This window comes from Lolium perenne, chromosome 5, assembly GCF_019359855.2.
Source record: "Lolium perenne isolate Kyuss_39 chromosome 5, Kyuss_2.0, whole genome shotgun sequence".
Lineage (NCBI taxonomy): Eukaryota > Viridiplantae > Streptophyta > Magnoliopsida > Poales > Poaceae > Lolium > Lolium perenne.
Genome location: NC_067248.2, coordinates 61,928,808 through 61,949,281, shown reverse-complemented (window position 1 = coordinate 61,949,281; position 20,474 = coordinate 61,928,808). Strand labels below are relative to the sequence as shown.

The 20,474-nt window shown below is 43.4% G+C and overlaps 2 protein-coding genes across 3 annotated transcripts; one reads left to right on the top strand and one right to left on the bottom strand.

Moving 5' to 3' along the window:
- The first annotated feature begins 9,162 nt into the window (after nt 1–9,162).
- Nucleotides 9,163–13,923, top strand: LOC127303385 (uncharacterized). Its single transcript, XM_051334126.2, has 3 exons — nt 9,163–9,462; nt 12,274–13,768; nt 13,864–13,923. Exons 1-3 carry the CDS (start codon nt 9,182–9,184, stop codon nt 13,921–13,923), a joined length of 1,836 nt encoding a protein of 611 aa, XP_051190086.1. The 5' UTR covers nt 9,163–9,181.
- LOC127299330 (pentatricopeptide repeat-containing protein At4g13650) lies at nt 13,410–19,704 on the bottom strand. 2 transcript variants are annotated; one of them, XM_071819899.1, is made up of 3 exons: nt 15,700–19,704; nt 15,508–15,598; nt 13,410–13,543 (listed from the first exon to the last, which is right to left on the bottom strand). In XM_071819899.1, the coding sequence occupies exon 1, from the start codon at nt 19,464–19,466 to the stop codon at nt 16,707–16,709; it is 2,760 nt and encodes a 919-aa protein (XP_071676000.1). In that variant the 5' UTR covers nt 19,467–19,704; the 3' UTR covers nt 13,410–13,543; nt 15,508–15,598; nt 15,700–16,706. The 2 variants fall into 2 exon arrangements, with proteins under 2 accessions (XP_071676000.1, XP_051185232.1); XM_051329272.1 differs by having other exon boundaries at nt 15,508–19,704.
- Nucleotides 19,705–20,474: the final 770 nt, after the last annotated feature.

The following is a 20,474-nucleotide window of genomic DNA, read 5'->3' as shown; positions in this document are numbered from 1 at the left end:
GGCGAAGAGTTGAACGGGCAACTAACTTAGTGAAAACATACATAATGATATATGTGGTTCACTGGGCATAGTTGTGTGCGAAAGATTCTTCTACTTCATGAAAACTTTCAAACAATGAATTGAGTATATATGTGGATGTATTCAATAAGGAAAAGTTTGAAACATTTGAATAGGATTCAAATAAATTTCAGCATGAAGTGGAAATCATCGTAATAGAAATCAAATATCTATGATTGGATCATGGTGGAAATATTTGAATTACGAGTTTTAGCGAACATCTAAGAGAGTTATGAAATTGTTCTACAACTTACGTTTCTTGGAGTATCATAGTGATGATGAAGTATCCAAGAGATATATCCAAACTTTGTTGGATCAATGATGAGATAAAATATTGATGCCATTATATTTTTGTGGATTATGCTTTAGTGACTACCGCTTTTACACTGAATAGAGCATCATCATGATCCGTTGAAATGACACCATACAAGTTATGGCATGGGTATAAACCCTAAGAGTCAACCAAAATCGGATGAATGTCTTTGTTGGTTATCCCAGAGATTTCATTGGGAATTCTTCCCACGAGACAAAGACAAAAGTGTTTGTCAATGTTTCTTATTTCCGAGAAATTGTTTCGAGTAAAGTATTTGAGTGGGAGGACAATATAATTTGATAAGGTTTATGAACCTGAGCATAATGATCAGAGTAGCGCAGCATCGGAATTTGTTTCGGAAGCGGCCACGACGATCATGGCTCCCATGACTACAAAGTGTTTTAGCCATGGAGATCGAAGTACATATTGAACCTTGTAGGTATGGTTTACTTTGTGATCAAATAAATGATTTGTGAACAAAGGATTGATTTTGAACAATGATAAACCAACTACAAACAAAGAAGTTATGATGGGCCCTGACTCCGTTAAAATGGCTATACGCCATGAAATCCAAGATAGATGAATACTTTATGAAAGTAAATGGATCTATGAAATTGATAGACTTGGATGAAATATCCTTGAAGAAAGCTTGACTTGTCGAAAAATTGTTTACGACAAAATTCAAAGAGTTGAATACGATAAGATTAGATCTTCCGTAGCAATGCTTATAGTCTATGTGGATTATTCTAGTAATCACTACATATTTCTTTTATGAGATATGCTAGTAGGATGGCAAAATACACTACTTAACAGAAGTATGTATACAAGATACAACCAAGAGTTTTGCTGGTCCGTGGAATACTAGATAGCTATACAAGCTTCAATTGGATGAAGTAAGTATCACGGAGTTGGAATCTTCACCAGATGAAATAGTCAAAGAGTTTTTGATTTCATCAGAGACGATGAAGAGGCTTGCATTTGCAAGAAATTAAGTGGGAGCGCTAAGACACATTTATAATACTTTATGTAGGTGACATATAGTTGGTTATAAATGATGTAATTATATACTTGATTAAAAGGTTTCATTGAGAATTAACTTCAATGAAAGGATATGGACTGAAACAAATTTAGTGTCAAGATCTATGAAGATAGATTGAAACACATAAATAAGTTTAAGTCAAAGTACATATGATGGATATTGAAGTAGTTCAATATAGAAATATTAAGAAAATGTTCTTGTCATGTGAAGGTTTAACAAGACTTGAGTGTATCTGACACTCAATGAGTAAAAACACATGAGTGATTATAGATCACGAATAATATGTACACAATCAGATATCATGTGCTATAAAGTGTTATGAGCATATACCAGAATGATTCATATGATGATCATTGGACGACAGTAAGAATATCCTTGAGTACTTTAGAAGAACTAAGGATATATATATTTTTGTATGAAGAAATGACAAACAAATCGCTGTAAGGTGTTACACCGATATTGGTTTTGTCACATATAAATTATAATTTCAATCTCAAATTAGACTAAGTGTTGTTTAAAAGGTAGCACAATGAGCTAGAAGTTGTCTATGCTAGATTTAGAAGAGTTCTAAATATTGTGACGGATTCTACAAAAGAAGGCAGAGTATGTCATTGTTTTGACAATGACAAAGGATGTTAAGTCAAGAGGTTCTTTAAGAACTTGGTGTAGTTAAAGAGTCAGAACTTTGAAGCTATATTGTGTGTGACAATATAAGTGACATATTTCAGACAGCGGAATTAAGGTTCCACCAGAAGATCAAACATATATAATGCCAACTCATTTGGAAATGAGTGATGCGTTGAGACGCAAATGAATTACAAAATACATACGTTTCTGAGCGTGTCAGATCCGATGACTAAAAATCTCTCCCGTGAGCAATACATGGTAAAGCACCAGAAGGCCAAGGTGTTATATCTTTACAAATGTAAACTAGATTATTGACTCTAGTGCAAGTGGGAGACTGAAGGAGATATGCCCTAGAGGCAATAATAAAGTGGTTATTATTAATATCTTTATGTTTATGATAAATGTTTATATATCATGCTATAATTGTATTAACCGAAACATTAGTACATGTGTGATATGTAGACAAACAAGAAGTCCCTAGTATGCCTCTTAAACTAGCTTGTTGATTAATAGATGATTAGTTTCATAATCATGAACATTGGATGTTATTAATAACAAGGTTATGTCATTGAGTGAATGATGTAATGGACACACCCAATTAAGTGTAGCATAAGATCTCGTCATTAAGTTTTTTGCTATAAGCTTTCGATACATAGTTACCTAGTCCTTATGACCATGAGATCATATAAATCACTTATACCGGAAAGGTACTTTGATTACACCAAACACCACTGCGTAAATGGGTGGCTATAAAGGTGGGATTAAGTATCCAGGAAAGTATGAGTTGAGGCATATGGATCAACAGTGGGATTTGTCCATCCCGATGACGGATAGATATACTCTGGGCCCTCTCGGTGGAATGTCGTCTAATGTCTTGCAAGCATATGAATGAGTTCATAAGATACCACATACCACGGTACGAGTAAAGAGTACTTGTCAGGAGACGAGGTTGAACAAGGTATAGAGTGATACCGAAGATCAAACCTCGGACAAGTAAAATATCGCGAGACAAAGGGAATTGGTAATGTATGTGAATGGTTCATTCGATCACTAAAGTCATCGTTGAATATGTGGGAGCCATTATGGATCTCCAGATCCCGCTATTGGTTATTGGTCGGAGAGAGTACTCAACCATGTCCGCATAGTTCTCGAACCGTAGGGTGACACACTTAAAGTTGGATGTTGAAATGGTAGCACTTGAATTATGGAATGGAGTTCGAATATTTGTTCGGAGTCCGGATGAGATCCCGGACATCACGAGGAGTTCCGGAATGGTCCGGAGAATAAGATTCATATATAGGATGTCATTTTATGTGAAATAAAATGTCGCGGAAGGTTCTATGGAAGGTTCTAGAAGGTTCTAGAAAAGTCCGGAAGAAACCACCAAGGAAGGTGGAGTCCACATGGGACTCCACCTCCATGGCCGGCCAGCCCTAGATGGGGTGGAGTCCCAAGTGGACTCCACCATAGGGGGCCGGCCACCCCCCACATGGGAGGTGGGAATCCCACCTTTGGGTGGGAGTCCTAGTTGGGCTAGGTTTCCCCCTCCTATGGAAGGTTTTGGTTTCGGGTCTTATTCGAAGACTTGGACACCAACACTTGGGATCCACCTATATAATGAGGGGCCAAGGGAGGGGGCCGGCCACCCCAAGACCATAGCTTGGCCGCCCCCCTTGAGTGGCCGGCCACCCCCTCCCAAACCCTAGCTTTGCTCCTCCACTTCATATTTCCCGCGTAGCTTAGCGAAGCTCCGCCGGACTTCTACACCGCCACCGACACCACGCCGTCGTGCTGTCGGATTCAAGAGGAACTACTACTTCCGCTGCCCGCTGGAACGGGGAGGTGGACGTCGTCTTCATCAACAACCGAACGTGTGACCGAGTACGGAGGTGCTGCCCGTTCGTGGCGCCGGAACCGATCGTGATCAAGATCTTCTACGCGCTTTTGCAAGCGGCAAGTGATCGTCTACCGCAGCAACAAGAGCCTCATCTTGTAGGCTTTGGAATCTCTTCAAGGGTGAGACTCGATACCCCCTCGTTGCTACCGTCTTCTAGATTGCATCTTGGCTTGGATTGCGTGTTCGCGGTAGGAAAATTTTTGTTTTCTATGCAACGTTATCCTACAGTGCCACGGCAGCTCACGCACACGGTGGCGAAGCCACGGCGGCGCCACGACGCCAGGGGCGTCGGCGGCGACGAATCGCCGCGGAACTCCACGCCCTTGCGAGCAGGCGAGTTGGGGACGAGAAGCGGAGGCGGCGAGGACCAGATCGACGCCGTAGATCTGGTGCGCCATCACGAGGCGGTGCAGATGCGCCCCATCTCACCGCCGGCGATGGCCGGAGGTGGCCGGAACAAAGCGGCGACGGCGCAGGCGACCACCGCGTCGCGGGAGAGGTTAGGGTTTCGCGAGAGGGGAGAGGAAGAGCGCGTCTGGGTCCGACCGAGCCGGTTGGGGCGGCTCGGGTTAGACTCAACCCGTTGGGCCACCTGACAGGTAGGGCCTAGGGGTATTATGGACTTTTCACAATTCAATTAAAAACCAGAAACTTTGAAATTCAATAGAAAATTGATAAGAGCTCTAAAAAAATAATTAAAAATATGAAAATTGATCAGCATAAAATTCTCTATTTAAATAAAATACCAAACAGAGTTTTTGAAGACAATTAAGAATAAGTCTTATTTTGATGATTTAAATAATAATTTAAATCACACATATTATTTTCAATAATGAAAATAAGTCCATTAATGCAATTGGGCTTTAAAAACACCTTGACAATATTTCAAGGCTGTATTTACCCTAAATCAAGTATCTACAAGCTGTTCTTAGTATTAACCTCTCACATGAAATAACAACAACATCGGAAGGGGGGAACAAACCCTAAAACTGGAATCATGCATAATTGCTTCTTTAACCATTGCCCTTATCGGACAATGATGCTATTTTTCAGAGACAGAGGACAAGGGTCAGTCCACACCTTCCAACTGCAAAACTTTGCAGTGTTCAGGCAAGTTCATCACTTGCTCATGTCATTTGAGTATTTCTATCAAATTACTTGCAAAGTACTATGGTTATCACTATTGCATAAAAACCAAAACCACTACTTTCATAACTATGAATATGACTATGTGGTGGGCAATGGAACCATGGATTGTGTTGATATGGTGGAGGTTCCATTGCAAGGGTTTATATCCATCTAGGATTAAACAACAAATGTCGCCAGTGATTCTTGTGCCGTAATACCCGTGTTAACCATAAGATGCGAGTGGGACGGAATAGTCAATTGTATTTCCACCTCTTGTACATCAACGGATGCGCTTACCGTAGCGATTGTATGCGGCGGAACAACCGGAGGGTGGGGATCCCATTCTAATTCCCCACGGTAATGCAATGCTTACCGTAGCAGTTGTGTCTTGCGGAACAACCGGAGGGTGGGGAGCCCATTCTAATTCCCCACGGTAATGCGGTCTATGATGGGTTGCAGCTGCCGGCGAAGGAGTTTATGGTAGAGCCCAGAACTGTTGTCGTGGTCGGGGTCCACCCTGAAATTACGGGAATAATGGGACCGGCGAGGACCCAGGGTCGGGGTTTGCAACAAAGGGTGGGTGTGCGAGGTAGCGGAGGAATATAATTGACTATGACCTTATACCGGGCCTCACACCGAAGGAAGTGTGGACGGGAAAGCTGCCCGGTTGGCACCAAGGTTAAGATCTCTTATGGGTAAAGCAACACACCTCTGCAGAGTGTAAAGAACCGTGACCTGTCACTCCTCGTTCGGGATATGGAACTGCGAACGCGGCCGGAAAGGAGCTCCATGAAGTTCTAGTAAACCGGTGAAGGCTGACGGACATAGCTCTTTGGAATAAAAGCAATCTCTTGAAGAAATGTTTATCAAAACTTGCATTGGTATTAGACTTTCTGGTCTAATATCGTAGCTAGAGCATCAAACACCTCTTATCTATAATGAACTTGTTGAGTACGCTCGTACTCATCCCAATCTTAAATCCCTTGCTTAGATTGTCTGAATCGTCTGGAGGAGGACTACGACAACAATGAAGGAGCCGAGATCATTGGCTATGAAGAACCAGACCTCTCTGGAGGTATCGAAGGCGTAGACTACCTCATCGTCTACGGATCCGGGGAGGCTTCCGGAGGAGATCAAGCCTAGAAACATCAAGTAGTAGTAGTAGCCGAGCATCCCGAACTCTAGTATTCAGCTGCTCGAGAGAATAAATGTACAACTTAATGAGACATCTATATTGTAAGCTAAGTTGGGTTCGCCTTGAACCCAGGAGTATTCCTCTTAGGACCCAAGAGGAGCTCCAGGACGATATGTGTATGATATTTGTAATAATAAATGAATGAGTTATGGACCTGCTATGTTCTGTTGTACTACTCTGAGGGATGTAATATTTGCGGAATGGTACTTCGTGAATGTTATATCAACGACTGGCATACTACAACATGCAGTGGTATGCAGGGTCACCACACTCAGGATCTTCGTCTTCGTCTTGTTGTTGTTGTGCGGTCAAATTCTCAATAGCTAGGCGCATATCTGCAATATTGCGCTATATATCCGTCACTTGATCAGCCATTGTGGTGACGGTTGCATTAGTAGCATCCAACTTTTGGTTGATCTCTTCAACCTTCCCATTAAGCACATCGTCCTGAGCGCGGAATTCACGTCGCATCTCATTACGAAGAGCCTCAAACCCCCTCCATGTGATGAGGTCTGCAGCACTCTTGTTTTCCTGGTTAACAAGTTTATGATCAGTAGCAGACATCGTTAGTAGATTAGTGCACTAAATCAAAAATATATGGTGGTACTCTCACAACTCACTCAACAACTGATAAGAAAAGGAGATCTTACCGTTCCAAAGGAAATTAGTGTTGCTTACCACTTGTAGTAACAACTAGTGCACGGATGTAGCGAAGCGAATATCAAGGGTATAAGAACAAATCACACGGCAAAGCAGGGCATATGTGGGGCTGTAGGTGGGCTACCTATTTGTACCAATAACAAGCTCTAGCGCTGACCGTAGACATCCAATGATACTCACACAAGGCGATATAATGGGGCAATGCAACTATATGGAGGAAAGGTTGCAATGCACTAGAGAGACGCTAGCAAAGCTCAACGAGACAGGCACAAGATTGCTCAACTACAGGTGCAGTAAAGTAAACTTAGGCCTTCACTTGATTCTTCTAGCACTCCACTTTTCTTTTTGTATTTTCTGTTTGTAACGCAACTATGTACCTCTGTTTGCTTCTTTTCAATTTTCCCCTTTTTTATTTTATGACACAACTCCTTGATAACACGGCCAACAAGATATGCCAAGCACCAAAACCCTAATGAGCAGCCTGTCGAGCGGTAAAAAGTAGTCTCTTCTGGGAAGTTCCTAATCACTTTATATCGATAGGCTGTGTCTATGGTTGGGAACAAGCACACTGTACGCTATGTGGACTCGGAGTAACAAAACTGACACTAGCCGATAATAGAGACTCAAACCCTAACAATACTAGATGCAACAAAAAGATACGCAAAAACAACAACGAAAAGCAACTAAAACTTGAAATTAGTGCAATCTAAAGCTATGGCAAACCCTAACCCTAAGTTTTTTTTGGCTTTTTCTGGATAGGAAACACTCACAACTCAACTATAGGGTGGATTGTGGATGGCTTACCGAGGAAAACTGGAAATCTGATACCAAGATGATAAGGGGTGGCCCGATCTTCTCAGTAAGCAACGGTGGTGATGATGATCACGGGGTGATAGCAGCGGAGGAACACGACGATGTAGTGGATGATAACTTGTATGACGCAACGAGATCTCTCGATTGGTCCCTGTCGCCAATGCAACAGCTCTCAACCGTGCAAGATATTCGCAACTCCACACACTTGCGCACGTAGCCGCCGACCACGAAGCGATAAGTTGCAACCGTCTAATTCCCAATGGAACAGCAGATCACACAAGACTTTTTTCAGGATCTACACAATATCAAGCAATATGGTGTAGGGAATTCAATAGTTTTGCAGAGCAAACAACTAAGAACTAGGGTTTATCTTAAACATGGTCTAAAGCAGCTAGGGGGGCGTCCTGGGCACTTATATAGGCGTCCGGGACGAGTTCGGGTCGAAAAGATACAAGAATAACCGACCCAGAATAGATCTGGTCGAGACAGACTCCGGCTAGGCCGGTCTGGAACCCGGTTGACCGGGTGCTGGGCCGGGCTGGCCGGTCTAGACCGGGCCAGGGACCGGGCGGCAACCGGAAGTGTCGCAGATGCCCTTCCGGTTGGCCCCAGTATGACACCCGGTTGGCGCCGGGGTGGATCTGGCGTGCCGCCGGTTGAACCGGGCCAGGGACTGGGCGCGCCGGTCTGGCGGCCGGTCTGACCGGGCGCTGGGCTGGCCTGGACGACTTCTTCTCCTCTCGCGCATGCCTCCCGCTCCTCCCTCGCGCGTCCATGAGATATCTTCATGTCCAGCTCCATGTCCAGCTTCACGTCCATCTTCACGTCCAGCTGCTCCTCTACTCCTCGTGCGATGCTCGTCTCCTCTTGATACCTGATGATACATAAGTAATAGGACTTAGGCAGTATAAAGTTCTCATCAATCAAAGTATCGTTTAGAAACAAGTTCACCTGTTGTTTAAGTAGCTTCGCACGAGCCCTTGTAATTTGTCCAATCCGAACTTCATTGGACTTGAGTTTCACAACAGATTCATCTTTATTTGGCAATGACGGAGGTAGTGGTGTAGTAGGGATGTCCTCATCAGTTAAGATAGGCATTCACACCATTGCTCATACAAGGCTATGGCTCCACTCATGTTTGTTGATCCAGTTGCCCATTTAACCCAGAAAAATCCATATTCACATGTATTTTTAGATAGAAAAGGATTCGAACCAATGAATTAGTAGTGTTTTTTTTTTTTTGAATAAGCATCGATTTATTGATGCCCATGTGAAGTCTTGGCTCCACTTCGAAAACAACGACCTCGATCACTTGCCATCGGTCAACATGTCCAATCCTGTTTATGGCATAAACAATCATATCGTTTACCATGGGGTCTGATCAGCTTGCCAGTATTAATTTGCTTGCAGCCCCTTGCACTCGTGCTCAGCTTCTTAGCAGATTAGGGAAGAATGACAGGCGGAGATGAGCAAGAGCAGAGCCATAACCGACATGAATGGCTATATCCCGACGGGCGAGGTCGGCGGCGGCCGCCCACTGACTCCAACTGGGTGGAAGTGAGGCACATCAACAGCCATGCGGCGTTCATGGGGTACTTGTCGTCCGCCGTGACGGGGCTGGGCTTCCTGGTGTTCACGTGGACCACCGTGGTGCTGCTCGGTGGCTTCGTCTCCATGCTCAAGAAGAAAGACTTTTGGTGTCTCACGGTTATTACTCTCGTCCAGACAAAACAGTGAGTCTCCTTCCTTTTGTATATGCATAGTTTCATGCACAACATCTTTGCTACTCACTTGTATATTTATTCATTATGGAGTTCCACATTAGTGCGTTTGTTTGTTCATGCCATAGTGAGAAGGCCACAAATCCACCATAGCAAAGGCTCGCTGAAGCCTAACTTGGCGAGCACCTCGAGGAGTTCCGAGTCCATCATGTCAAATGCTTTGGTGATGTCCAGTTTTGAATCGAGGAAATGCCCCAGATGCCTTGCACCAACATGAAGTCGTCATTCAAGTAGGTCCGGCCGTCCACCCACAAACACCCCTCCGAGGCAAGCTGAGTCGTAGAAACCTCGGCCACCATATTCACACAGTATGGATCATACTATGAAATCCCGCATCTCCATTCTCCAAACACTCGGGATAGACTCAGGAGCCACCATGATGTTGCCCTGAATGACCGCCCAGCAGGAAGAGAAGAACCTCTCCATGAAGCCTTGTCATGTTCCTGAGACCGGACAACCTGCCACACTTCGTCCTTTGTGAAACCGCAGGTCAAGATGGTGAAGGTAAACCAGGGGCAGTATACGACTAAAATCAGTGGCTTCAAGAAAACTATATGCTTTAGTTAACTTCGCTAGTTAGACCTATTTTTCGTGCTCATATAGTTTCAATGGTGATGACACCTCGAAGTATGCCTCCAGCCTGATCATCGTGGCTCCGTGGCCTGAAGATAATTGATAATAATCGGTATGAAATCACGCACACAAATTTGTGGCTTCCACCAACCTCCTGAACTTTCTGTTCAGTTTGACAGGCTCCTGTATCTACAGGCCCAACTTTTTTTGTTTTTTGAAACGGATACAGGCCCAACTTGATAAACATGATGTGCATCTTAGAATTTTCTATATTTGCAAAGATATATTATACTCGCTTCATGCCCACTGGCAACTGTCCACTTGTAGGGTGTATTAGTTTCAGTTGAGTGAAGACTTTGACCAAGTATACTTTACTAATATGTATGCAATTATCACTAGATTCGTCAAAAGGACATACTGAAAACTGTAATTTTTCGTACATATTAATAGATGATTCATCTTTAAAGTCTTGTATTAGTGAAATTTAATAGCCCTACCGTAGGAATGGAAAATAAAAAGTAGACGTGTAACTATTTACTGTAAAATAACCTCTAAGAAAAACATGTAGCATCTCTAACCTCTCTATGTGCCAAAGTACTGACCATTTATAAGAAGAAAAAAATGGTGTGCCTACATTTTAGGCGACTGAGTTATTTTAACAAATTTGTTCCTACAGTTCTAAACAATGTTCAGTGTGTTGTAATAATTCATTCTTTTAGTGCAAGAATACGTAGCATTGTCTCAGTCAACTGAGAATTAAATAATAATTCTTTGATTTCGCAAATTTGTTCAAACATTTTTGAAACAATGTTCACGTGTTGTAATAGGGGAACTTCTGTCTCATTCTCAGCCGATCTTACAATTTATCATATAAATATAAATGTTCAATGTGTTTTAACAGTTTGTGTATCAAGTATAAATTAATATAGTATTCTCTTTGTTGGCCGAGAATTAACTTAATTTATAGTATCAACATCCAGTATAAAAAATATGTAGTAGCACAAAAAAAATATGTAGTAGCACCACCTAAATCATGTGACCCCTTAGACACCAGAAACAAGGGCATCGCCGTCCAGAGGTCATAGTTGTGAAATTTAGAAAACGAAAGCCACAAACAACTTACATCTTATACGCATGCCGTATACACATTACAGATCAAAGAATCAAATTCCATGAGAATCAAATAATCAATCAAAGAGTTGTGAGCAGAACATTGTGGTATATACAGAGAACAAAAGCAATCTCAGAAGGAATTAGTACCAAAAGGTTGGAAAAAACTGCTAGGTGTAAGCGAGGTGGTTGACATTCTCCTAGCGCCAAGGTTGTTCTTAAAGACCCCACTCAAGAAGTGAGCCTAACTCACTTGGTTAGGGAAGTAGATGTACAACCTAGCCACCCAGGTTCAAGTCCCCAAGAACACAGATTTGGGTTCTGCGCGGCCTAGTCAGACATATACTTTTTATCGAGTGTGTATATGGGCTATTATAAGCATGCTAAAGCGTCGCCTTCTCCAAGAAACTACCAACTACAAGTAGTCACCAAGCAGGTAGCCAAGGTTGAATCTTTGCCTTCGAGTTGTCGAATTCAACCTCACGAGCAAGCAGGCAGACGAATAGTGATCGAAGTGTAACTCCTAGAGAACTTGGAAGCTACATCCACAGCCTCCACTGCAGATCTCCCATGCCGAGGGCCAAGAAGGGTCATCCAAGTGGGGAAGCCATGCCGACTTGTCGAGAAAGGAGAGCAGATGAGTGTTTGGCTCGCGCTGGAGGTAAAACGCCGCTGCTGGAGCGCCGGATGGCATATAGGAGGGTGGGTGTGGCACACTACAAAACATAGGCATCTTCATACATTGTGAAGATATTCTATAGACATGTAAAATTTCAAGATCAAGACAACTGAATTTGTGGGGATATGGATGGACAGTGATTGTTCGATGCTCAACATCATATATTTCATTGTTTGCCAAAATTTTATGTTCCGAACTAGGTCAAGTTTGAAGCTCCAGATTACTGCTACTTTAAAAAAAATTAAGAAAATAGTAACCCATTTTATTTATTTTTAGAAACGAGGAAAACTACTAAAATATGGTTTCATTGATCTGGTAGTTTTCACCAGATTTCTCGTCACTACAGATTTACTCATATTTCCGGGACACCTTTTTCCTGACTGCACTGGATCATGCAACAGGGCTTTTGAGGTCATTCTGGGGGAAAGCGTAAGCAACAGCAGGCATTCGTACATGGCCTTACTCAGTAGTGCACTGAGCATTGAGCCTCCCCATGAGTTGTCAATTGCACTCATGGGGGCATACATGGTAGCACGCGCTGTAATGGCAGTCGTCCGATCCCTGGTGTTCATAACTGTGCTGCTCCCTATAGTTATCCTATATACGTGTGGGCTGTACATTTCTACTGGGATTTCGCTGTGGCGTCTGGTACAGCATGACTACGGTAATGCTGATGGGGATATCAATAAAGCAAATCTGAAGGCGGCGATGGATGCCTTGTACTTGATAGCTCTGGTCCAGGGTCTACTCTTCTTCTATAGGCTCACCTATGTATCTGCAGGAAGGAAGATTGTGAAAAAAGTGGCTGAAGAATATGAGTTTGGGGATCAGGCACAAACTTCAGTTGCGAACTACTTGCGTGAGACCAGGATCGGATGTGAGAAGGACCCATCTTTCGCCAATGGAAGGAACCTGGTCACATACGCTGTGGGACTCATGAAGTCGGAATCATCTGGCTGCTTTCTCTCCGGGGCAAGGATCCTGGGCATGCTCTTGTGGCAGTCAACGCCCTTGGGGCAGCTCACACTGATCAAACAGCTGCTGATTGGTTCATCGGCGTCATCTAGCCACCACCTGCTCCAAAAGTTGTTGCGGGTGCTGGATTCAAGAAGTCCATATGATAGAGAGACAAGAGAGCATGCTGCAAGGATAGTGGCGCACCTTGCTGGCGACATCCGTTTGGAACAGTTCCCACAAGGGATCCAATGCATATCTTCGCTGATTGAGACATTTGAAGAATACCGTCTACTTGAGCCATATCTGCAGAGAGGCTGGTTAGTCGAGAGATATGAGCAAGTCTGGCAGCAGGAAGCTCAGTATCTGTTAACATCAGACAGTGATGACTATTACCTTGAGAATGCCTACAAGGAGCTGCTACTGCAAGGCCTTCTTATCATCCGGAAGTTAGCAGCCGATGAGAACAACTGCAGAGTCATGAGCAGTACCAAAGGTCTGCTCCGCAAGATTATGGCGCCTGTCACATCAGACCTACTCCACCACATCGATCATGGTGCATGGTCCGACATAGTAGAGAAATCACTGAAAGTAATGCGTCAGCTTGGGTCTTGTCCAGGAGAGACTGGGCGCAAGCTGCGGCGCGAGATCTCAAACAACAAGGAAGCAATCAGCACCATGGAGAGGATTCTCCAGTGCGACAAATGCGAAGCAGAGCTGCAGAAACAAGCCATGGGCATTCTCACACAACTATCCATGGACAGCAAAAGCAGAAAAGAATTTATCCAGATGCTAGTAGACATCTTTACTGATGATAACAAGTACAACACCAGAATGTTAGCAGGTGAAGCACTGGCCATGTTATCTTTCGAAGGTGGCATTCATGCCACGATCATCTTACAAGTAACTGGTGATTTTGTGGGTAGCCTCATCAAAATAGTTGTATTTGTCTTGCAAATACTTTTATTTCAATTATATATATATACACACTAATTTTGTGGACATATTATAAGTACAAAACATAGTCAAATTTGTAGGTTGTTGACCAGCAAAAACAAAGGACGCCTTACATTTTGGGACTGAGGAGTAGCAGATGACCTACTTCTGCAATAACACATGGAATAAAGCTTGCCGTTTCACTACAGTTAGTTAATTACATTTTTTTAATACTGTTCTAACTGAATTATTTTATATGCAAATCCCATCCGTACGAGATTTCCAAGGCATTATAATATTCAAAATGTGGTTATTTACATTTGTGAATCATTGACTCACATACATTTTGCCACCATTCACTAATCATTGTCTACTTGCTAGTGGTGGAGAGAGGGAAAACTGTTAGTGGAGGAAAAGTTTTGGAACTTTTTGTAACTGAAAGGTGCATTTACCATATCATAGCAATCTTCAACTAATGCATACTACTATTACCGAGGGGATATTCAAACCTCAAGGTTCAACTAACGAACCCCGAAAGCACAATAAAAATTAGGCAGGATATGACGATAATATCTGGTACTCAAATACTGCATTACATGGATCTATAATCTCCCACCCTTAATTCATTTTCGGAGACTGAGACTGACACTGACTGCTAAATAATCCTACCCCATTACCCATTCTCTTCGGTCGAAGCGTTTACTCGCAATGCAGGACAGAGTTGGGCCTGAACAGTTAGATGAACTGCCTTGCCCTGACTCAAACAGAAGAGTGAAAGAAAGAAAAAAAGATGATCCAATTTTGAACCCTGAACTATTGCTGAAGTTCAATTTTAACCTTGAACTCTAAAACTGATTGTTTTCAACCTTGAACCATTGAATCAGTTCACTTTTTTCCCTCAAACGTCAAAATAGAAATCAGTTCACTTTACCTCGTTGGCCCTATTGAAACACATGTGGGTTTTGTGCCGACCGAAACACACGTGGCATAACAGGCATGTCAGCAGAAACTTAAGTGAAAACTAAAATTTAAGAAAACCAGAAAAAATGAGAATTTAATGAAAACGGATATTAATAAGAAATGGTCAAAAGTCAATACAAAAACCTGATTCAATAGGCCACAGATGACATGTAGCTAAAATATTTGTAGTTCTCAATCTGAAAAAAAATGTTGTCTTTTCCTTAATAAAGTATTTCCGTGGAGTCAAACTGAAAAAGCAGTGGCGAAGCCACCTCCCGGCTACCATACCCAGGCTCATTCTAGGAACCTCTGTTGAAGTTATAGCAGTGTGTGATGATTTGATAGAGAGGTCCATGGGAGAACGCTCACCGGCATGGTCACTGTTAGACTGTACCCAGGCTCCATGAGTACAATAGTAAATCTTTTTTTAAATCCTACTTTCCTGATAATTTTTGTTTTAAAAAATGTTTTTACTTCGTGATTTTTTATGTTTTCTTATTAAGTTGTTGACTTAGAGGGGTCCTTAAGTGTAAAACTGATGCTACTTGTCTGCCACATGCCATCTCAGCCAGCAGAAAACAGCTGGATATTGAGTCAATGGGGCAAAGTTAACTGATGCAAAAGTTAATAACAACCGGTTGCAGAGTTCGGATTTGAAATGTGAACTTCTGCAATAGTTCTGGGTTGAAAAGTGGACTTTTCAAGAGAGTTATAGAGGTCCATACAGAATCCCTGATTCATAGACAACAAAGGTGAAAAAACAAGCATGTCATAGACAACAATACCTGATCCATAATTATATGCAGTTATGTAGTGTTGTCTGGTCTTGGGGCATTGATTGTGCAGGCTTCCTAAGTTAGTTATACGCATGCCCCACTGCAACAAAGAGGTGCACACGTGAATTGATTGAAGTAACATCTGAATGAACACAAATGGAAATGTAGAGGTCCTCAGGAGGAGCACTTTATGAACTTAACTTCAGCACACTTCGCCAGAAGTCTCCACATGAACAATATCAGTGTTAAAATGGTGAAATCTGTACACGTCTTGCAATATAATTTTCTTCCCATGACTTCAGAGGTAAAATTCATCCAAGTGTGGAAACTCAGACACAGAGATTCTTAATCACTCTAAAGGGCATAGAAGGAGGCAAACTCATCAATCCAAAAGAGACAGGTAACTTCTCGCTATGGGCAAAGCAGTGGGTCTGTTTGTTCTTTCTCTTTTTCATGGAAGAGAAATATTCTCTTGCATGTACCCTATTATGTCTAACCTATCATTTAGGTCAGCCAAATACTTGTAAATGTGATCAGCCAATGGGTGCACCCGATGACCAACAAAGAAAGCATGAACCACATTTTTTACTCAATTCAGCTACGGCTAGGTTCTTTTCTGACTCCTGTATTTCATCATCTTTCTGATGTGATCCCTACAAGCCCACTTCCCAGTAACAGCAAATGAATTTGAAAGGAGAACACATGATGCCAAATCATGAGGCTCTAACTCTAGAATATACTTGGCTGCAAACTCTCCAATTTCTATGTTCTTTGTACTCTGCAAGGATAACTACCATGAAAGTTTGAGACAAGAGAGAAACGGGGAGAGGGTGATTACTATGAACCAGTGGAATGGACACTAAGCCAGACATCTCTGTAAGGGTAATCATCATGGGGTATCAAAAGTCCTTCCTCTTAAACATGGAGATGAAGCTATCCAAGAGAATGATGGCAGCACATATAATCACCTGCAAAGACTGTCCCTTCACAGCCATTAACAACAAATGCCCCATAAAGATGGGATAGCTTTGATATGAGGTAAAACCTCCCAGCAGGAGTCATCACTGGACTATTTCTCCCTAAGACAAGAATTCCTTCCCTAACAGAGCAGCCATATAGGCCTGCATCTATATCCGTTGTTAGTCTGCGCTGGCTGGTCCATTCGGACAGCCATCATATGTCCTCAAGGTTGACTACTTCAGCAAACTTCACCAGAAATCTCCACATGAACAATTGCCATTATTAAAATGGTGAAATCTGTACACATCACGCAATACAATTTCCCTTTCCATGACTTCAGAAGTAAATTTCATCCAAGTGTGGCAGTCGTTGCAGACACGGAGATTCTTAATCACTCTAAGGGGCATAGAGGGAGGCAAACTCATCAATCCAAAAACCACAGCTAACTTCTCACTATGGACAAAAACAGTTGGGTCCTTTTGTTCTTTCTCTTTTTCATGGAAGAGAGAATGATTCTCTTGCTTGTATCCTATTTTCTCTAACCTATCATTTAGCTCTGCCAAATATTTGTAAATCTGATCAGCCAGCGGGTGCAATCGATCACCAACAAAGAACGCATGGACCAAATTCTTTACTTCAATCCAGCTACGGCCGGGTTCTTTTCTAACACCTCTTTCTTTCATTACCTTTCTGATCTGATCCCTATGTGCCCACTTCCCAGTAACAGCATATGCATTTGAAAGAAGAACATATGATGCTGAATCATGAGGCTCTAACTCCAGAAGACACTTGGCTGCAAGCTCTCCGATTTCTATATTCTTGTGTACTCTACAAGCACTGAGAAGTGTTCTCCAAACCATTGCATCAGCTGAAATTGGCATTTCCTCAACAAATTTCCTTGCCCGGTCAAGTTGCCCAGCACGTCCAAGAATATCTACAACACAAGCGTAATGATCAGGTCTTGGCTGCACTCCATGCACACTAGACATGGATTTGAAGTAACCAAGGCCTTCCTCTACCAAACCCACATGACTGCAAGCTGCTAAAACGCCTATGAAGGTAACATCATTTGGTTTTAGACCTTCATGCTTCATTTGATCAAAAAGTTGCAAGGCCTCAAGGCCACATCCATGCTGTGAGCAACTTGTAATAATAATATTCCATGAAACATCATTCTTCTCGGACATTTCATAGAACTGCACCTTGGCATCTTTAATGCTGCCACATTTCCCATACAGTGAAACCAATGCATTGGCAACTTCAGTTTCAGAGGTGTGACCTGTTTTAATAACTCTAGCATGAATTTGCTTCCCTTGTTTTATATCTGCGAGGTTAGCTGAAGCACTAATAGAGGAGACAAATGTGAACACGTTATAGCTGATACCTGCTTGATACATCTTAATAAATACCTTGAGGGCCTCTTCATATAGACCACTTTGTGCAAAACCAGATACCAGTCCATTCCAGGTTATGTTGTCTTTATGTTCAATTGCCTCAAATAAAGACAAAGCCTCTTTGCTTCTTCCACAACGTGCATAAAGGTTTGTCAATGCGTTCAAAATCGGAACGTCTGCTGAATAACCAGACACATAAACCCGAGAATGAATCTGCAAACCCTGACGCAGTGCTTTGATTCCAGCACAAGCACTTATAGCACTTGCTAGCCCTATGTTATCCGGCCAGATTCCAAAAAGCTGCATACCTTTGAATGTTCCAAGGGCCTCTTTGCAGAACTCATGTTGCACGTATCCAGCAATCATGGATGTCCACGAGACCACATCTTTTGCTTCAAGCATTTCAAGAATTCTCCGAGCTTTATCAAGCCACCCGTGTTTAGAGTACATATCTATCAATACACCACTGACATACATATCAGACTCAAAGCCAGTCTTTATGCTTAATGAATGAATCTGCTCTCCAAGGTTAATTTGTCCGGTGTAAGTGCAAGTCCTTAACAAGCATGGGTATGTGAATTGGTTAGGGCGTACCCCTGCAGCTAGCATTCGACAAAAGAGGTCAAAAGATTTCGCTAGATCACTAATCTGTCCATATGCAACAAGCATCAGGTTCCACAGCACTACATTGGTCCTATCACCCGAACTGAAGATCTCAAGGGCTTCCTCGACATGACCACATTTCACATAGAGGTCAAGAAGCGAGCCTTCAACTATGTAATCTGGAGACATGCCTGCCTTTAGCAAATAGGAATGGAGCTGCTTGCCCTTATGTAGATCCCCAATAGAGGAACAAGCTGCAAGGAGACTAGCAATGGTCACACAATCAGGCTTCCAGCCTGACAACCTCATCCTTCCAAATACCTCCAAAGCACTCTCACCATGTCCACACTGAGCATGTCGCGAGATCAGTGTATTGAACGTTACTATGTCGCAGCACGGCATGTCCCAGAACACTCTTTCCGCCAGGCTAAAAGATCCAAACCGCAAGTAGAGGGCAATAAGCGCATTCCCCACGACGGTTTCAGAGCTGAAGCCTTGCTTGTAGACTTGGACATGAACCACCCGTCCTTGCTCAAAAAGCTCAGCTTTGGCGCAGGCGCTCAGTACGCTGGACAGAACGTAAGGCGTAGGAGCAACTCCGGACCGATGCATCTGGTGGTAGAGCCCAACTGCTTCTTCTCCGAGGCCATTCTGTGCGTATCCCGACAGCATTGCGACCCACGACACATTGTCCCTGGCAGATAGCTCCTCAAACACCTGCCTCGCCCGCCGCACAAGCCCTTTCTTGGCGTAAAAATCGATCAGAAGGTTGCCGACGATCCGGTCACCTCCGATACCGCACGTGATAGCCTTGGCGTGGATCTCCGGAACGAGCGGCCAGTGCTTGCCGCTGCCCCTGCACACACGCAGGGCGCAAGCGAAATCGACGGAGCTGAGGCCCCTGCACTGCCTGACCTTGGCCGCGAAGAGCGACAGGAGCTTCTCCGGCTCTTCATGCGCGAGGAATCCAGAGAGCGACCTGTTCAGCGATGCTCCTCCACGGCGCGTCATTTCGCCGAGCACCTTGGGCGCGACGCGGTGGAGGACATTGTTCGGGTCGTTCGGTGGTATACGCCGGCGCTCTGGCGTGCGCGAGGGAACACGCGCAACACGGCGAAGTATGAGGTGGTGGTGGAGGCCAGGACGGCGTCGTGCGCTGAAGCGGCGGCGGCGGCGTGCTGTGGTCTGTGGAGGCCTCGGGAGAGAGCTCGCTGAAGCACGTTTTTTGGGGACTTATTTTTGGTGAATTTTTTTTGGTGCCGGAGAGCAGAGGGGCACGTTTCATCGCACTATTCTGTTTAGAGCATCCAACGGCTGAGTAGGTTAGCCTTAACGGAGCATGGAAATTGGCAATTTGCTACACTTTATTTTGGAAATTGATTATCTGTTACACTCTCTTAGGCTGGTCATAGTGGGGAGTAACATAGACTATTAACATATGTCATGTTACTAGTCTAAGTTACTACCTTCATAGTGGGTAATAACTTATATACGGTGTCATGCATTGTATCATTTATTATGATGTAGACTCATTTTGCCTTGAGGTGTGTGATGTTATGGTAACATAGCTAGTTACCACCTCACTTTCTTTCTTCATTTATTAGCATGTCATGTTACCAAAATGCTTTGAGATGTGTGATGTTACTAGCTATGTTACTCCCACTATGAGCAGTCTTAGCCCATGTCGTTCACATCGGGTGGTCGATGTGGCAATCATCGCCTCTTCAGACACACGGGGAAACAGCCACTGTGTCTCCTACTAAACCCTAGCGCTATCTTGGCTAGGCAAGTCTAGCGGATTCTACAAGATCCTATGTCGCTTAGGGCCCATCTTGAAATGGTGGTTTCGGAAGGTTGTATTGGTGGTTTGTTTGGCGTGGCAGAGTAGTTGGATGTCGGGGCGGCTGCCTCGAAACATTGATGGTGTTGTAGGCTCATCGGAGGTTTGGCATCTTCATCTACGCTCGAGCATCCCGTGTTTGCTCCTTCTATACCAGTCACCATGTCTAAACGGTTATC

Coding starts and splice junctions, on each gene's coding strand:
- LOC127303385 (XM_051334126.2), top strand. CDS start 9,182: ATGACAGGCGGAGATGAGCAAGAGCAGAGCCATAACCGACATGAATGG. Junction 9,463..12,273: donor ACTCTCGTCCAGACAAAACA/GTGAGTCTCCTT, acceptor ATCATGCAACAG/GGCTTTTGAGGTCATTCTGG. Junction 13,769..13,863: donor GTAGCCTCATCAAAATAGTT/GTATTTGTCTTG, acceptor TCAAATTTGTAG/GTTGTTGACCAGCAAAAACA.
- LOC127299330 (XM_051329272.1), bottom strand. CDS start 19,466: ATGACGCGCCGTGGAGGAGCATCGCTGAACAGGTCGCTCTCTGGATTC.